The sequence below is a fragment of the Bombina bombina genome, chromosome 1 (genome assembly GCF_027579735.1).
Source record: "Bombina bombina isolate aBomBom1 chromosome 1, aBomBom1.pri, whole genome shotgun sequence".
NCBI classification, from domain to species: domain Eukaryota; kingdom Metazoa; phylum Chordata; class Amphibia; order Anura; family Bombinatoridae; genus Bombina; species Bombina bombina.
Window position 1 is genome coordinate 1030487631 of NC_069499.1, and position 19421 is coordinate 1030507051.

The 19421-nt window shown below is 36.6% G+C and overlaps 1 protein-coding gene across 1 annotated transcript in view; it reads left to right on the forward strand.

Moving 5' to 3' along the window:
* The window catches only part of LOC128640853 (protein-glutamine gamma-glutamyltransferase E-like), a 76573-nt gene that overhangs the window by 15648 nt on the left and 41504 nt on the right, over window positions 1–19421 (forward strand). Inside the window, exons 2-9 of the mRNA XM_053693300.1 lie at window positions 228–401; window positions 712–954; window positions 7469–7587; window positions 10363–10491; window positions 10618–10789; window positions 14643–14775; window positions 16873–16976; window positions 18179–18421. Of these exons, the coding sequence (XP_053549275.1) occupies window positions 228–401; window positions 712–954; window positions 7469–7587; window positions 10363–10491; window positions 10618–10789; window positions 14643–14775; window positions 16873–16976; window positions 18179–18421 (1317 nt within the window). The remainder of the gene's footprint in view (window positions 1–227; window positions 402–711; window positions 955–7468; window positions 7588–10362; window positions 10492–10617; window positions 10790–14642; window positions 14776–16872; window positions 16977–18178; window positions 18422–19421) is intronic.

A 19421-nucleotide genomic window follows, 5' to 3' on the forward strand; every position in this document is an offset into this window, starting at 1 on the left:
TTTCAGCATATCCATAAGCTTACTGTAAAAGTTGTATATGAGTAGTGTGTGTGCCTTTGTCTGTGTGTGTGTGGGTGCAGTGAATACATATATGCACACGCACAGACACACATAGTTTTTGGAAAGGACTGTTCATAATCTTACTTATTTAAAGATTGTTTAGATTATTATTGAATATATAATAAAAAAAAATACTATCTTTCAATAAACAATTGTTTGTCTTTCAGCACTGCAACTGATCAGCGCAAACTTTCAGCGACAAGCTAACGCAATCGCTCACAGGACCAATGACTACATAAACAAAACTCTCATTGTAAGGAGAGGTCAGCCATTCTCAGTCTCACTCAATTTCAACAGAGCAATGAGACAGGGTGACAGTCTAGCCTTAACTGTAACCACAGGTAATCATGTTCTACAAAAAAACATACTGGTAACAATACATTATACATAATTTACTGTAAATGTGTTCCACACCCTCAGGGCAATATAAACAAAGTGCACACTGCAGGGTTCTGCACCCTCAAATATAAAAGTAAAGGCCGAAAAGGACACCAGTACAATGTGCTTAGACAGTGCTGCTGCCATTTTGAACTTTATTCACAATACCTTAAACACTATATTTAGTTTGACAAAACTTCTAAACTTACAGCATTTCTAAGCTGTTTGAGATGTTATTTTGATTTATTACTGTTTTTAAATCCTTTCTGCCAGGTCCCTCCCCGTCAGAATCCACGAATACAAGAGCAGTGATGCCGGTTTCTAGATCTGGCAGCACCACATCCTGGAGCGCTAAAATGGAAACCAGCAGTAATAACACTCAAAATATTTTAATGAATATTCCAGTCAATGCGGTTGTTGGGAGTTATCAAATGGGCGTTCAAATCACCAGTGTGGGACGTACAACATCCCGATCAGCAGGAGAGTTCATGGTGATTTTCAATCCGTGGGCATCAGGTACTCAGGAGTGTGATTTCATTTAACTCAATTCTAACATCCATTTATTATAATGCAGTGTATCAGGATGACAATATAACTATTCCACTCCTCAGTTAAAGCTATTTTTATTTTCATGTGGCTGCAAAATAGATTTTTGTTTTGTTATAAGACGCACAACGCCAACTTCACGTTTTACTTCCATCATAGCAACATACACATTACAAAAGCAATGCAGAGTGTAAGTGTAAAGCATAATCAACATCACAGGTGTCTAATCATCCATTGCTACTGGTCTTGGCAGAAATATAGGAACTTTTTTTCATCTTAAGCATTATTTTGTTTATTTATATATATATATACAGTATATACCATATGCACATATAGTTACTTATGTGTAATAAATGTATTTCCTATTATTAGACTATTTCTACCTTGAATCTGTATTTTATAAGAAACTACCACAGGGATTACAAGTCGTGCGATGACTGCAGCACACGCATGCAATATGTTTTTTTCTTTAGGATCCCTTGAGCGTCTTCAGCCTTTCTAACCTCTCCAGTCCCTATGTTATTAAATAATATTCAATAAGATAAGAACTGGTGATGCTAGAGAGGCTGAAGACGCTCGAGGAAGCCTAAAGAAAAAACATATTGCATGCGTGTGCTGCAGTCATCGCACGACTTGTAATCTAACCGTACATTTCTCTTAAATGTGTTTTTAATTAATTATAAATTATTTTTAAACATTATCTTCATTTGAGCAAAGGCCAGCATAGCCTTATAAACACATTTGTGCTCTTTCATATTTACCCAAACTGTTTAATCTCTCTTTAATATCTGAGCTAGATATCTAAGCTCAAATGTTCTATGATCCCTTTATTAAGAAAATGAATCCATGTTTATCAGTTTAAGCAAACATCTTCAGAACTGGTGTTCTTAAAAGAGCAAAAAGATACGTCAATGTGCATTCACAGGCTTTCAAACATCCAAATTTCAACTTGAGGCTGTAGTCCTGTTAGGCATATGGAGCCGCAGCTAAACATCTGAAAAAACTATTGCCTAGATTACAAGTTTTGCGTTAGAGGCTGTGCGGTGCTAGCGAGCAGTTTATGCTCACCGCTCACTTGCAGACAGCGCTGGTATTACGGGTTTTTAACAAACCCGGCGTTAGCTGCAAAAAAGTGAACATAGAGCAAAATTTAGCTCCACATCTCACCTCAATACCAGCGCTGCTTACGTTAGCGGTGAGCTGGTAAAACGTGCTTGTGCACGATTTTTCCATAGGAATCAATGGGGGAGAGCCGGCTGAAAAAAAAAAACACCTGCAAAAAAGCAGTGTAAAGCTTCTAACGCAGCCCCATTGATTCCTATGGGGAAACAAAAGTTATGTCTACACCTAACACCCTAACATAAACCCTGAGTCTAAACACCCCTAATCTTACACTTAACCCCTAATCTGCCGCTCCCGACATCGCCGACACCTACATTATATTATTAACCCCTAATCTGCCACTCCGGACACCGCCGCCATCTACATTATACTTATGAACCCCTAATCTACTGCCTCCAACATCGACGACACCTACATTATATTTATTAACCCCTAATCTGCCGCCCCCTATGTCGCCGCAACCTACCTATATTTATTAACCCCTAATCTGCCTCCCCCAAAGTCGCCGTCACTATAATAAAGTTTTTAACCCCTAAACCTAAGTATAACCCTAACCCTAAACCCCCCTAACTTAAATATAATTAAAATAAATCTAAATAAAATTACTACAATTCACTAAATTATTCCTATTTAAAATTAATACTTACCTATAAAATAAACCCTAAGCTAGCTACAATATAACTAATAGTTACATTGTAGCTATCTTAGGGTTTAATTTTATTTTATAGGCAACTTTGTATTTATTTTAACTAGGTACAATAGTTATTAAATAGTTATTAACTATTTAATAACTACCTACTTAAAATAAAGACAAATTTACCTGTAAAATAAAACCTAACCTAAGTTACAATGACACCTAACACTAAACTACAATTAAATGAATTACCTTAATTAAATACAATTAATTACAATTATAAAAAATTAACTAAAGTACAAAAACAAACAAACACTAAATTACAGAAAATAATAAAGAAATTACAAGATTTTTAAACTAATTACGCCTAATCTAATCCCCCTAACAAAATAAAAAAGCCCCCCAAAATAAAAAAGCCCTACCCTACACTAAATTACAAATAGCCCTTAAAAGGGCCTTTTGCGGGGCATTGCCCCAAAGTAATCAGCTCTTTTACCTGTAAAGAAAGTTACAATTCCCCCCCCAACATTAAAACCCACCACCCACACAACCAACCCTACTCTAAAACCCACCCAATCCCCCCTTAAAAAAACCTAACACTAACCCCCTGAAGATCACCCTACCGGGAGACGTCTTCACCCAACCGGGCAGAAGTGGACCTCCAGACGGGCAGAAGTCTTCATCCAACTTGGCAGAAGTGGACCTCCAGATGGGCAGAAGTCTTCATCCAGATGGCATCTTCTATCTTCATCCATCTGGCGCGGAGCTTGTCCATCTTCAAGACATCCAACGCAGAGCATCCTCTTCATACGACGGCCGACGACTGAATGAAGGTTCCTTTAAATGACGTCATCCAAGATGGCGTCCCTTCAATTCTGATTGGCTGATAGAATTCTATCAGCCAATCGGAATTAAAGGGCCATAATACCCAAATGTTTAAACACTTGAAAGTGATGCAGCATAGCTGTAAAAGGCTGACTAAAAAATATCACCTGAACACCTCTATGTAAAAAAGAAAGATATTTTATCTCAAAAGTTCCTCAGTAGCCACATCCCATTGTAAAGGATTTCTAAGCAGCATTTTATTGTGTCTGTCCTAGGATAGTTAAGGGGATGAGCCTCGTGCACTCTCATATTATTTCACCAATCAGGTAAAGGAAGCTTACTATGAAATCTCATGAGAGTTAAGTCAAATCTCATGAGATCACAGTAAAAGTTCATGACCTCAGCACTGCTGATGCTGATTGGCTGCAGTTAATTTCTTCATTTTTTTTACATTTTTTACCTGTAGCTGGCAGCAGCTGAGTATAACTTTTTACACAGAACTTACTCTGCTGAGCTGAGGAGATTGTGAGGTAAAATATCTTCCTTTTTTACATATAGATGCTCAGGTGATATTTTCCTGTCAGCTTTTTACAGTTATACTGCATCAGTTTCAAGTGATTTAGCATATGAGTATTATGTCCCTTTAAGGTAGAAAAAATCCTATTGGCTGATGCAATCAGCCAATAGGATTGAACTGGCATTCTATTGGCTGATAGGAACAGCCAATAGAATGCCAGCTCAATCCTATTGGCTGATTGGATCAGCCAATAGGATTGAAGTTAAATTCTATTGGCTGATTGCATCAGCCAATAGGATTTTTTCTACCTTAATTCCGATTGGCTGATAGAATTCTATCAGCCAATCGGAATTGAAGGAAAGCCATTTGGATGATGTCATTTAATGGAACCTTCATTCAGCCCTCGGATGAAGAGGATGCTCTGCGTCGGATGTCTTGAAGGTGGACCCGCTCCGCGCCGGATGGATGAAGATAGAAGATGCTGTCTGAATGAAGACTTCTGCCCGTCTGGAGGACCACTTCTGCCCGGTTGGGTGAAGACTTCTGCCTGTCTGGAGGTCCACTTCTGCCTGGTTTGGTGAAGACATCTCCCGGTAGGGTGATCTGCAGGGGGTTAGTGTTAGGTTTCTTTAAGGGGGGATTGGGTGGATTTTAGAGTAGGGTTGGTTGTGTGGGTGGTGGGTTTTAATGTTGGGGGGGAATTGTAATTTTTTTTTACAGGTAAAAGAGCTGATTACTTTGGGGCAATGCCCCGCAAAAGGCCCTTTTAAGGGCTATTTGTAATTAAGTGTAGGGTAGGGCTTTTTTATTTTGTTAGGGGGATTAGATTAGGTGTAATTAGGTTAAAAATCTTGTAATTTCTTTATTATTTTCTGTAAATTAGTGTTTGTTTTTTTGTACTTTAGATAAAAAAAATTTTATTGTAATTAATTATATTTCATTTAGGTAATTAATTAATTTAATTGTAGTGTAGTGTTAGGTGTAATTGTATCTTAGGTTTTATTTTACAGGTAAATTTGTCTTTATTTTAACTAGGCAGTTATTAAATAGTTAATAACTATTTAATAACTATTGTACCTAGTTAAAATAAATACAAAGTTGCCTGTAAAATAAAAATAAACCCTAAGATAGCTACAATGTAACTATTAGTTATATTGTAGCTAGCTTAGGGTTTATTTTATAGGTAAGTATTTAGTTTTAAATAGGAATAATTTAGTGATTTGTAGTAATTTTATTTAGATTTATTTTAATTATATTTAAGTTAGGGGGGGTAGGGTTAGGGTTAGACTTAGGTTTAGGGGTTAATACATTTAATATAGTGGCGGCGACGTTGGGGCAGCAGATTAGGGGTTAATAAATGTAGGTTGGTGTCGGCGATGTTAGGGACGGCAGATTAGGGGTTAATAATATTTAACTAGTGTTTGCGATGCTGGAGTGTGGCGGTTTAGGGGTTAATATATTTATTATAGTGGTGGCGATGTCCGGTTTGGCAGATTAGGGGTTAAAATATTTATTTTAGTGTTTGCGATGTGGGGGGGCCTCGGTTTAGCGGTTAATAGGTAGTTTATGGGTGTTAGTGTACTTTTTAGCACTTTAGTTAAGAGTTTTATGCTACGGCGTTTTAGTGTAAAACTCTTAACTACTGACTTTTAAATGCGTTACCAGTGTTGACAGGAGAGGGTCTACCGCTCACTTTTTGGCATACTCGTAATACCGGCACTATGCAAGTCCCATTGAAAATATAGGATACGCAATTGACGTGAGTGGATTTGCGATATTTCCAAGTCTGGCCAAAAAAGTGAACGGTACACCTGTACCTGCAAGACTCGTAATACCAGCGGGCGTTAAAAAGCAGCGTTAGGACCTCTTAACGCTGCTTTTTAAACCTGACGCACAACTCGTAATCTAGGCCTATATTTTTGAAAAAAATAAAACAAACATACAATGTACCTATTGTTTGTAGGTAATAGGATTTAATTGCATTCCAAGTAGAGTCTGCTGCTGCCTCTTTTTACATAGCTTTAAAGGGACACTGAACCCAATTTTTTTATTTTGTGATTCAGATAGAGCATGCAATTGTAAGCGACTTTCTAATTTACTCCTGTTATCAAATGTTCTTCATTCTCTTGGTATCTTTATTTGCAAAGCAAGAATGTAAGTTTAGAAGCCGGACCATTTTTGGTGAACAACCTGGGTTGTTCTTGCTGATTAGTGGATAAAATCACCCAACAATTAACAAATGCTGTCCAGGGTTCTAAATCAAAAATTGGCTGGCTCCTTAGCTTAGATGCCTTCTTTTTCCAATAAAAATAGCAAGAGAATGAAGAAAAATTGATAATAGGAGTGAATTAGAAAGTTGCTTAAAATTGCATGCTCTATCTGAATCATGAAGAAACAATTTGGGTTCAGTATCCCTTTAACACAACCAATACTGCAATATTGACATTTTCAGTATAGGTAGTGGATTAAACATAAAAGTAAAATACTTTTTTTATTTGTTTACAATTTAATTTACCTCAGAAGGTAAAATGGGTTGGATCACTTGGAACACATTATAGACGAGTGCAATACCTCTATAATGTGCAATTCTATAAATGTTTCTACCTAGCTACAGAGTGCATGGCAGATTATCTGCTACATATACCTGGAAGTTCACAACATCAGATAATTGGGAAATTTCAGATAATACAAGGCTACCAAGCAGATTTTGTTTTTCATAACCATTAAAAATTATTCAATTGCACAAAAAATTAACTCCTAGTAGTAGTATTTTCACACGTTTTTCTTAATGAGTGATGTTCCAGCTTTCTATCTCTTCACATTCTTTTATCAACATTTTTCTGCTTTGGGCAATATATATATATATATATATATATATATATATAATTAGTTCATCATTAACCTCCTCTTCAAAGCTTTGAATAGCAAATTATTTATACTCTTATTCCACCAAGAAAGAGGATGACTGCACAGTTTTTACTCTGCAGCTGTTAAGCCATATGTGTTGTGTTGCTTTGGGATTAATACATTTTTGAAACTGTAATTATATACTATTCACTTACTAAGATAAAACTTTTATTATTCCTTCATATCATATTAGCTATTTAACCATATAGCATTTGACAGAAAGGAAACTCTTAGCTGTCACAATATAATTCAATACAATAGGGATATTTTTTCACCTAATCTATTCAAAGTTCCATGAATTGATGTGCTCGGTAATACACACAACTATACATAGCAGGCCTACATACTTGCATTTCTCATTTGTCTTCTTCCTATTCTAGTGTGCTGTAATCAGTATGTTAATGAATGAAAACTGCATGCAAATAAATGCAAATAAACTGTGATTAAAATACATGCTTGATTAAGTAACATTTTTTAAGGTGATGATGTGTTCATGAGCAACAATCAAGACAGAAATGAATATGTTCTGAATGATATTGGAGTAATTGCCTATGGGAGCGCAAATTCTCGGGCAAGCAGGCAGTGGGACTATGGTCAAGTGAGTGAGGGGTTTTTTCACCCCAAATTAACAATATTCTGTTGTCATAATTAATCATATACTGGACAAAACCTTGAGTATTCTGTAAACTGGTCAAACCCTCTATCTTATTTATATACCTACACTGTTAAATTGTTATCAGTTATTTCACTAAGCCAAATTATTATGGTCCATTGAGAGGTAATCACCGCCTTAACTGAATATCTCTACATAAACACTGGATTCCAATTTTTGTAAGACCCCACCAAAACATTTTGGAAAGTAGTTCAGCTGTGTTTTAATTATTAGTTTCAAAACTCTTCTAGTCCTTCATTAATTAAAAAAAAAATCATCCAGTTTTTATAATATTTCTGTTGTCCTTAATTTTTTTTTTTTTTTTTTGCTCCTGAGAAGCTTTGCACAAAGAAATAAAGAATTATAAGAAATAGGACATAGTATAGTTTTCTAATTGGATGTGTTTTTTCCCAGAAATTGCCACAAAATATATCCTCCAGTACCCCATCAAAATATCTGACATAACCCTACTGCTGTTCTATCTCTACCTCTCTAGCTGTACTTTAAGCAAAGAGCTCTCTGGCACATCCTCTTACACTTTAGAACTCATTACTGGGGTCCCACAAGACTCAGCTCTCGTTCTCTTCAGATTTCATTCTAGACATCTCTAGGTTCTATAGTTAAGTTCTTTATTTTTTCCAATATTTTCCAAAATGTAGCTCCTTTTTTCTGCCTTCATCTATTCTTACTGCTCCCCAAATCTCAAATATTGTGGATAATTTTTTCATTAGCTCAACCGCTTATGTCTGCTTCCTTAATTTACAACTTTCCTTCACCCTTCACAATCAGTCCTTAGATTTGCTATAACCCTATCATATCTGTTCCTCCAAAATACCATCTGTCCCAACAGCAAAACCATCATGAACACTTCTGTTAGACTCATGCTCCTTGTACATTGCTCCACATCTGCTGCAGCTCTCTGCAGTAACTCCATTGACTTACTGTAGCCTCAAAAATACCATTCAAAATCATGACCCTAACATACAAAGCCGTCAACTGCTTTGCATTCTCCCATATCTGGGTCCTTCTCTGTAATTATTCTTACATTTCCGCTCTGCCTATCTCTGTCACAGGTGGAGATGAGTTGGCAGAGGTGATGTTATGAAGATTAGTAGCCTTTGCTTTAGATAGATCTTGAGCTGCACTAAAGAAGCTGTAGCAACTATAAACAATAAAGCCAACATCACTTTATGACATAGGAGTCTAGGGTGAGTGCTAAGGCAAACAGATGTACCGGAAACTCGAATAGAAAACAGTAACAAACTAAAGCTTGGTGAACAGGAACACAAATGATTATCTGTGACTGCAACTCAATTCAGCAGAACCGTTTCATAGAATGGACTTCAATTACTGGAGTCACATATGTTAAACCTTAATTAAAGCCTAATATTAATGAGTTATTATATTATAACACTGATTACGGGAAGAAATTTGCTCAGGTGCTAAGAGGACAATAAATATTCTACAGACCTTTAATTATTAATATTGACAAGGAAGGTCAAATTTAATCTCAGATGGAAAAAGTAGCACATATGGGGGAAGTTTTAATCATGCAAGGTTTTAATAACCCAGATATTGATTGGGATGTTGGTACTAATAAGATAATAAGTTATATGACTTTAGCAAATAAAGGCACCAACCAGAATGAATGCCTGCATGAATCTGGCAATACCTAAAATGTACAGCTCTTTTCAAATACTCAATTGAGAGAGCAAATGAGAAATAGTGATCAAAATATTCTTTCTGTTCTGGGGGTTGTACCAAAACAGTAGTGTAAAGCAGATGCAGTGACCATATTTAAAAATTATCAGCTGGGAAATGAAATACCTGTGAGTTTAAAATCCATGGTGGGGAAACTCCTTTCAAGATTATTAAGGGATAGTATTCAGGAATACATGTTGAATAACAATATTATCAGTAGGCCTCAACATGGTTTTATGAAGGACATATTGCGTCAAAATATCCTAATTGAATCAAAAAATTCGTAAAAGTAAAGACTAGGGTGTTGCAGTGGACTGTTCCCTTTAAATTTTAAACCAGTCAAAGCTCTCTAGTGGTTCAGCCAAAAGACAGCTAAGCTACAACCTGGATGACCCAGATTCAGGTCTGGCCTTACCTCTGCACCAGTCAGTGAGTCTTTTTTGAATATAGGCTGTTCTACTTCTCTTCTTTCTCATTACTTACTTCCTATCTGCAGACACTCCTGCCTGCAAGATGTATAGAACTGCACATATTCTGTACAAATGGTTGCCTTGTTCTGTAAGACTTGTTTCAACTTTCAATGTTTAAAGCACCCAGTTGAAATATATATTGTACAGCATGCGTACAAACTACACTAGATATACTTCTGATCTATCACCCTCCCAATGTACTTCCTTTAATATGTAAGCTCTCATGTCCATCTCGCTTGTGTATCATCTCATATAAAAGTAGTTACAGCAATAAGAGACTCACAGGGCCCTCTTCTTCTATGGTTCATGCAAAGGCCTTTGGCCATAATACTTTGTAGTAATACACCTAATGTCATATTACTGTGTAATATCTTGGCACTGTAATTTGTGTATGTAAATGGAGTGGAACATATTTTTTTACATTTTGCACATGTACAGAAGGTGTGAGGAAAAGTGTTGACAAATTGATTGGAATGACTCAAATTAGAAAGGCCATTTATTATTCTAGGTCTTGATATGACGGAATGTTTTTATTTTGTTTTTTATACAGTTTGAGGAAGGTATTATAGACATTATCTTCAAACTACTGAACAGTAGCCTAGACTACAGGAGGGATAGAGGAACTGAAGTGTCTAAGAGAAATAATCCTATACATGTGGCAAGAGTCCTAAGTGCAATGGTGAGCATGAAGTGATAAAAAAACTAAAAAACAAAAACAAATTTGGACTGTTTCAACAGTTTTAATATAATAAATTCTCATTATCATGTACACTAAAACAGAAACGGGTGTCATTTCATTTTTTAGGTCAACAGTAATAATGACAATGGAGTTACGGTGGGAAACTGGAGTGGGGATTACTCTGGCGGATCGAGTCCTACACGATGGAATGGGAGTGTTGCCATTCTACGTAGCTGGAATCTAAGTGGTCCTGTTAAATTTGGACAGTGCTGGGTGTTTGCAGGTGTTCTTTGTACAGGTTGGTTACAATTAATTGTTTTGCTTCCTTACCTAAAAAGTTTATTTCATGTGCAAAGTATTATGAAAGACTTATTACCCCTTCTTATACTTACCTTCAGTTTTGTTAGTAAAAAAAAAAAGAAAAGAAAAAGCTGAGGTGGCCTGAAATATATTTAAAGAAAAAAGTCTATGAAAAGTGGTATAAGAAAATGTGTAATGGTTCAGTGAGAACAAAGGGATCCTTCACAATCTTTTAGAAAAAAAAATATCCAATGATTTTCTACAGTAAATCAACATTAAAATCTAGGGGTGTTTTGTAGATAAATAATTTTTAATACATTTTTCTGTGATCAACCCCAGAATGTTATAACACATTTAGTGCTAGATTACGAGTGGAGCATTATTTAACACTCCTGCCCGATCTTTAACTGCACTAGAAGTACATTTATTGCTAACCTTAGAATATCACGTGTGCATTCACATATATTTACTGTATATATTTCACATTCCAATGTTCTTCACTTACAGGATAATGTTATTTTTATCCTTAAATACACACACACATTTATATATATATATATATATATATATATATATATATATATATATATATATAAGTATATACCTATACCTGCATATCTATTCCTATATGTATATTTATATATATGTATATATAGATAAGTATATACCTATACCTGCATATCTATTCCTATATGTATATTTATATATATGTATATATATATATAAGTATATACCTATACCTGCATATCTATTCCTATATGTATATATACATATATATATATATATATATATATATATATTTCTATGTATTTTACATGAATAATATTTGATAGATATATATATATATATATATATATATATATATATATATATATATATATATATATATATCTTAAGTGTCCCTCTTAGAGGCAAGCATCTAATATCATTGTAGATACTGTTACTTTACTATATTTGTACAGTGCACCCTGTCACTTGAATATTCACCTGTTACAAACTATATCACACTACATATAGATTCAAGTCAGCATTTTATAGAAAAATCAATAGTGCGTCTCACTGTGTTAGTGCAGAAGTTAAACCGTGGTGCTATAAAATGCTATGCACTTTTTAAGCAGGTGAAAAAGGGAGACCCACTCAGTATGCCCATTATACTTGGGCAGATCCACTGAGCCCCAACTTTCCTTATTCTATTGTAATCAGGAGAAACACCCTAACCCCAGTCCTCAAGAATTTAGGTGTGAGAGTACAGACAGCTGTTGGCTGGTTATTGCCTTGCATACTTCAGAGCAATAGTTTCAAACCATCTGAGCATGGAGTTTGTGATTCATACTGTGAGCTGAAGAGATAGAAGGGATTCTACAAATATGTGGTCTGTGTTATCAGTAATGCTGGAACCAGTGTATTTTTTATGATTGCAGCCTAAAATTGTGCAGCTGAGAGAAGGAGGTTGGCTCTGTGCAGCTGACAAATATGATAGACCACTTTGCTTTTCAATTGGCCAGGTTCCAGCAAGATAGTCTGTCACATTTCCCCACCCGATATTGGGCTCTGGATCCGTAATTGAGATAGATATATATATATGTTTGTGTGTGTGTGTACATATGTATGTATGCACATACATATTTACCCATATATAAACATCACATAAATGCACACACGTGTGTATATATATATATATATATATATATATATATATATATATATATATATACACACACACACAACCCCAATTCTGACAGTTGGGGTTGTGTTGTGACAGTATGGAAAATGCTAAAAAAAATAATCAAATAGAGTAATTTGGAAATTTAATTCACCCTGTACTATACTGAAAACACATTATTAACACATAATTTGATGTTTTACTTTGTGAATTTAATGTATTTTTCAAAATATACGCTCATTTCAAATCTGATGACTGCAACATGTTCCAAAAAAGTTGGGACAGTGGCAATTTAGGACTGATAGCTATGTGACAAGTTGAAATAAGAAGGTGTTGTGAAACAGGTGAGGCAATCGTGTAATCTAAGGGGTCGATTTATCAAGCTGCGGCAGACAGGGGCGCAAATACATGACCCTGTCCACCACAGCTCGCCTCTGGCAGGGTGAATTCCGCTGCCGGAATTCAGCATTGCACACAAGTGCTATTTTGCGCTCTCATGCAATCCTGCCCCCTGCCCATGCACAGCCAATCACGCGCTGGCAGAAGCTGTCAATCTCCCCGGTTGGACGAGACCGGTAAGATTGAAATTCACCACCTAAGAGGACTGCAGGTTCTCTTGTTGGTCAATCTGCCAACAAATGCGTCAGTGAATAATCCAACACTTTGACAAAAACAATCACCAAAGTCAAATCGGTAGGATTTTCGGCATTTCACCTTCCACAGTGCACACTATAATTAAAAGATTCAAGGAATACGGTCAACTCTTGGTGCGTAAAGGGCAAGGCTGAAAATCACTTCTGAATGCGCATAATCTCTGATCTCTCAGACGCCACTGTCTGGTCTCATCTGAAATGTAAAGTAGAGTGGAATTATGTTTTGGGGTCCGACGAGTTAACATTTCAAATAGTTTTTAAAAAAACATCCATCATGTTCTCCCGGCCAAAGAGGAAAAGGACCATCCAAGCTGTCAGGTCCAAAAGCCAGCGTCTGTCATGGCATGGGGGTTTGTCAGTGCTCATGGCATGGGTAACTTGCAAATCTGTGAGGACACCATTAATGCTGAAAGATATGTATACATTTTGGAGCAACATATGCTGCCATCCAGACGTCGTCTTTTCCAGGGACGTCCATGCATTTTCCAGCAGGACAATGCCAAACTACAATCTGCCTGGATTACAAGTGAATGGTTGCATAAGCAGAGAATGTGGGTGGTAGCATGGCCTGTCTGCAGTCCTGACCTGTCTTCTATTGAGAATGTGTGGCGCATTATGAAGCGCAAAATAAGGCAACAAAGGCACAAACCAAAACTTTCAACTGGTAATAAGAGCAATCTTACTAGTGCTAAACAGATGTCGGCCATGTTAAAACCTTCTCTTGCTAATCCATTTTACCATAGACTTGTAATATCAATTGGCTCGCTAATTTTAGCACAGTTAAAGTGATGGTAAGTCCTAGCATTTCAAAAACGCTAGTATTTGCCTTTATTAAAAACAAATGGGACCTTCAGTCATGAGTTTAAAAAAAAGGTATGTTAAAAAGTACCTTTACTTTGTTACAGCCTCCTTGCTAAACTAAGCAGTTCGGCCTCCCATGGCATATCTCTGTTTCAATGAGGTAACAATTCCACCTTTTAGCCAATATTCGTGGAAGCCATTGCCACAGTGCCCTACGGCTAGCACTGCTATTGGCTGAGCGGTGGAAACGTCACCACATTGAAAAAACAAAGTGTTATACAGTGGGCAGCCAGAGCCGCTTAGTTTAGTGAGTAGGCAAAGACAAGGTACTTTTAAAATACCTGTTTAAAACTCATGACTGAAGTTCCCATTTATTTTTAGAACTAGTAAGTCCTAGCGTTGTTTAAACACTAGGATAAACCATCACTTTAAGCAATATTTATAGCACTCTCTAGCCTAAACATTTGTCTAGATGCCTGTTATGAGTTACAACAAATTAAAAGTATTATACAGTACAATCACATGAAAGCAATTGTTACAATATTTTAGTAGACAGAAGGTGAAAGTAGCTTGTTGAAAAAAATCCATGCATATATTTTGCCTGCATAAATAAGCAATTAAAGATATATTTAAAGACCTTGACATTTAAATAGTGCTAAGGTTTATGTTTGCATTAATTAAACAAATGTGTAGAATTTTATTTGTGATTATTTATTATTTCTTTTGCTTGTAAGCACTAAGGTGTCTTGGGATTCCAGCTCGAGTGATCACAAACTTTGAGTCTGCACATGATACAAACAGCAGTCTCACTGTTGACAGATATTTTGATTCAAGAGGACGTAGTCTAGGTTCCAGTGACAGTGTGTGGTAAGAACCATTGTAGTTACATAAAAGTGTTTAAAAAATGTTATATATGCCCATTGTTTTTCTCTCACACACATACAGTAAATGATTTAGATCAAAAGTTTTTTGGTAAATTGAGTATTACTTTAATTGAAGAGGAGCTGGAAATAAAATACATGCAAGTGATATTTGAACATATTGTGCATACAGGGAGTGCAGAATTATTAGGCAAGTTGTATTTTGGAGGATTAATTTTATTATTGAACAACAACCATGTTCTCAATGAACCCAAAAAACTCATTAATATCAAAGCTGAATAGTTTTGGAAGTAGTTTTTAGTTTTAGCTATTTTAGGGGGATATCTGTGTGTGCAGGTGACTATTACTGTGCATAATTATTAGGCAACTTAACAAAAAACAAATATATACCCATTTCAATTATTTATTTTTACCAGTGAAACCAATATAACATCTCAACATTCACAAATATACATTTCTGACATTCAAAAACAAAACAAAAACAAATCAGTGACCAATATAGCCACCTTTCTTTGCAAGGACACTCAAAAGCCTGCCATCCATGGATTCTGTCAGTGTTTTGATCTGTTCACCATCAACATTGCGTGCAGCAGCAACCACAGCCTCCCAGACACTGTTCAGAGAGGTGTACTGTTTTCCCTCCTTGTAAATCTCACATTTGATGATGGACCACAGGTTCTCAATGGGGTTCAGATCAGGTGAACAAGGAGGCCATGTCATTAGATTTTCTTCTTTTATACCCATTCTTGCCAGCCACGCTGTGGAGTACTTGGACGCGTGTGATGGAGCATTGTCCTGCATGAAAATCATGTTTTTCTTGAAGGATGCAGACTTCTTCCTGTACCACTGCTTGAAGTAGGTGTCTTCCAGAAACTGGCAGTAGGACTGGGAGTTGAGCTTGACTCCATCCTCCACCCGAAAAGGCCCCACAAGCTCATCTTTGATGATACCAGCCCAAACCAGTACTCAACCTCCACCTTGCTGGCGTCTGAGTCGGACTGGAGCTCTCTGCCCTTTACCAATCCAGCCACGGGCCCATCCATCTGGCCCATCAAGACTCACTCTCATTTCATCAGTCCATAAAACCTTAGAAAAATCAGTCTTGAGATATTTCTTGGCCCAGTCTTGACGTTTCAGCTTGTGTGTCTTGTTCAGTGGTGGTCGTCTTTCAGCCTTTCTTACCTTGGCCATGTCTCTGAGTATTGCACACCTTGTGCTTTTGGGCACTCCAGTGATGTTGCAGCTCTGAAATATGGCCAAACTGGTGGCAAGTGGCATCTTGGCAGCTGCACGCTTGACTTTTCTCAGTTCATGGGCAGTTATTTTGCGCCTTGGTTTTTCCACACGCTTCTTGCGACCCTGTTGACTATTTTGAATGAAACGCTTGATTGTTCGATGATCACGCTTCAGAAGCTTTGCAATTTTAAGAGTGCTGCATCCCTCTGCAAGATATCTCACTATTTTTGACTTTTCTGAGCCTGTCAAGTCCTTCTTTTGACCCATTTTGCCAAAGGAAAGGAAGTTGCCTAATAATTATGCACACCTGATATAGGGTGTTGATGTCATTAGACCACACCCCTTCTCATTACAGAGATGCACATCACCTAATATGCTTAATTGGTAGTAGGCTTTCGAGCCTATACAGCTTGGAGTAAGACAACATGCATAAAGAGGATGATGTGGTCAAAATACTCATTTGCCTAATAATTCTGCACTCCCTGTATGTATAGACCATGTACACAAAGCTCACAACTACCTTATACTTTGAGGAATTGTCAATGTCTGAGAGCTCTATCCTGAATTTTCTTTCACACGTTTCCCAACCCTTTTTATATCCCATTTTCAAAAAGTGAAACTATAGACCATCTAAACCCTAACAATTAATCCTCAACTGCCAGTCCAGCTATGTCCACAGATTGTTCTCTCCAGCCACTCCCCAGATATCCATGAAGTTATTGATTTGTATCTGGTCATTAACAATACTAACATCTATTTGTGTTAATTATCATTTACACTATTTTCGTTGCTCCATACACATTAAAGAAAAGAAAAATGAGTTTAAATCTCTGTTTTTTCATAACAGGAATTTCCATGTATGGAATGAGGGATGGTTTGTTAGAAAAGACCTTGGTGCTATGTACAATAAATGGCAGATTCTTGATGCAACTCCACAGGAACCTAGTGAAGGTAATTCTGGAGCTAATAAGCACAATTTGTATCACCTTCAGAGAGTGTGGCACCCTTAAAATCACAAATAAACACATGATCATTGAGGACTGTAAACACACAAGGATCTTATTATCTTTCAGAATGTAGTGTAATTAATTTGACTGACGTTTTTTTTGGGGGGCTCAAACAGAGATATCATTAAAATGTGCGCTGAAGATTGGTACAATAATTTCAAATTGATTTTAAATATTACAACACATTACCCCTGTATATGTTTAAGAGACCTCCAAATATACAATGGAAATACAAGTTTAGAACCCCCCCATGGGTATACAGTTTTTCTGCATGATTGGGTGCCCTTTATCTCTACTTATTTCTTCTTTTAAGTTTTAACAAGAGGTACAGGAAATCAGATGCACTATTGCCTGTCACAAAGTGCGCTTCATATTGAAATTGGAAATGTCAAATTGCCTGCAATAGCATGCCAATTAATTTCTATGGGATAGGCAATATGGAATTTTTATGTGTTGTTCCACCCATAAACACTAAAAAATAAAATAAAAAAAAAACTGCTGTAAACATGGTGTATAAAATATACGTAGATAAACTACATACTCTGAGGTGCTAAGCTTAAACTTCCTTTGAATAGTTGGATGTCTGGTAAGCACATTCAGGGGTAATGTATATTATTAACAAAAGATGGAAAGCTCATTTACATTTACAGTGTGAATCGATCCACTTATTTATTGTTTTCCTCAATTCAGGCGATTGCCTCAAACAGAGAAAAAACAGGGATACAGTGCAGCATGACAAACATTACATTATGCACTAAAGATACATAATTCAATTTTTTTTAAAATATATGCTAATTATAACAATAACTATAAACCCACACACATATGTGTTAGGGTTTACACCCCTTCCTCAGACTACCCCGAAACATCAAATCATTTAAGTGCTGTCATATTATATCTAAATGTTATATTATACAAGTGCTATCATATAGTGGGGCCTATTTATCATATGTCTGTCGGACCTGATCCGACACTGCGGATCAGGTCTGACAGACATCGCTGAATGCGGAGAGCAATACGTTCGGAGCTTGATTGATAGACCCCTATATGTGTTGTCATAGCTGCAGACTATTGAAAATTATCTACTCTAATATTATTATTTGAAACCACATTGGAATTGTACCTCTTATTTTCTGACCATAAAAGGAATTTACTGCCTTGGGCCTACATCTCAGAATGCTATTAAAGAAGGGGCTATAAACCTGGATTATGATGGACCCTTTGTATTTGCGGAGGTGAATGCAGACAGAATAGACTGGCTTACCATGGATGATGGAACCAACAAAAAGATTTACTCTGAAACCTCATCAGTGGGGCGGTTCATCAGCACGAAGGCAGTTGGTTTATTCAGCGTTGTAGATATCACAGACCAGTACAAGTATCCTGAAGGTAAAAAATATGAATCAGCATTTCATATATTTCAATACAAAATAGATAAAAAATTATGCTTTTCTCATATTACTTGCTGAATATTAAAACATTGGGGGCTAGATTACAAGTGAAGCGCTATTTAGCAATACTGCTTGTGCATAAACTTCCCTAGAAGTTATTGTTTCGCATATGTTGGGTTGCGCGCTTACAAGTTTGTAAACGTTTTACTTTTAACTCCTAGGGGACTTGGCGAATGAGCAGCATCGATAAATACTGCTCCACTCATAGAGGCCTACTTATCAAGCCGTCAACTGTGCTGCATTCGACGGCACCAATACGCTCGCCTGACATCGCCTAACATTGCAGACCTGAATACGCTCTCCATATTTATATAAAAAGCTGTCAAAAAGCTGCGCACCAAGTATGGGGTGATGAGCAGCGGACTGTTGTTAACTTACAGTCATCGATCTCGCTGCTATTCGGCTTTTTCACAGCTTTATTTGTACTCTGTCACTAAACACCGCCACTATACTAAACTATTTAACCCCTATCCTGCCGCACCCTGACCCCACCGCATCTAAATAAAGTTATTAATCCCTATCCCGCCACTCCCGGACCCCGCAGACACCTACATTATGTTCTTAACCCCTAATCTGCCGCCCCCTACACCGCCGCCACCTACATTATGTATTTAACCCCTATCCCGCCGCTCCCGGAGCCCACTGCAATTAAATAAAAATATTAACCCCTAAACCGCCAGCCCCCCACATCGCCATAAACTAAATTAACCTATTAACCCCTAAACCTAACTCATCCCTATCTTATAATAAATTTAAACTTACCTTTAAAATTAAACTATATTAAACTAATAATTAACCTACCCTATTATACTAAATTACATTAAACTATAGTAAACTATTAATTAACCTACCCTAACTATTATACTAAAATGACATTAAACTATATTAAACTATTAATTAATCTACCATAACTATTAAACTAAAATTACATTAAAATA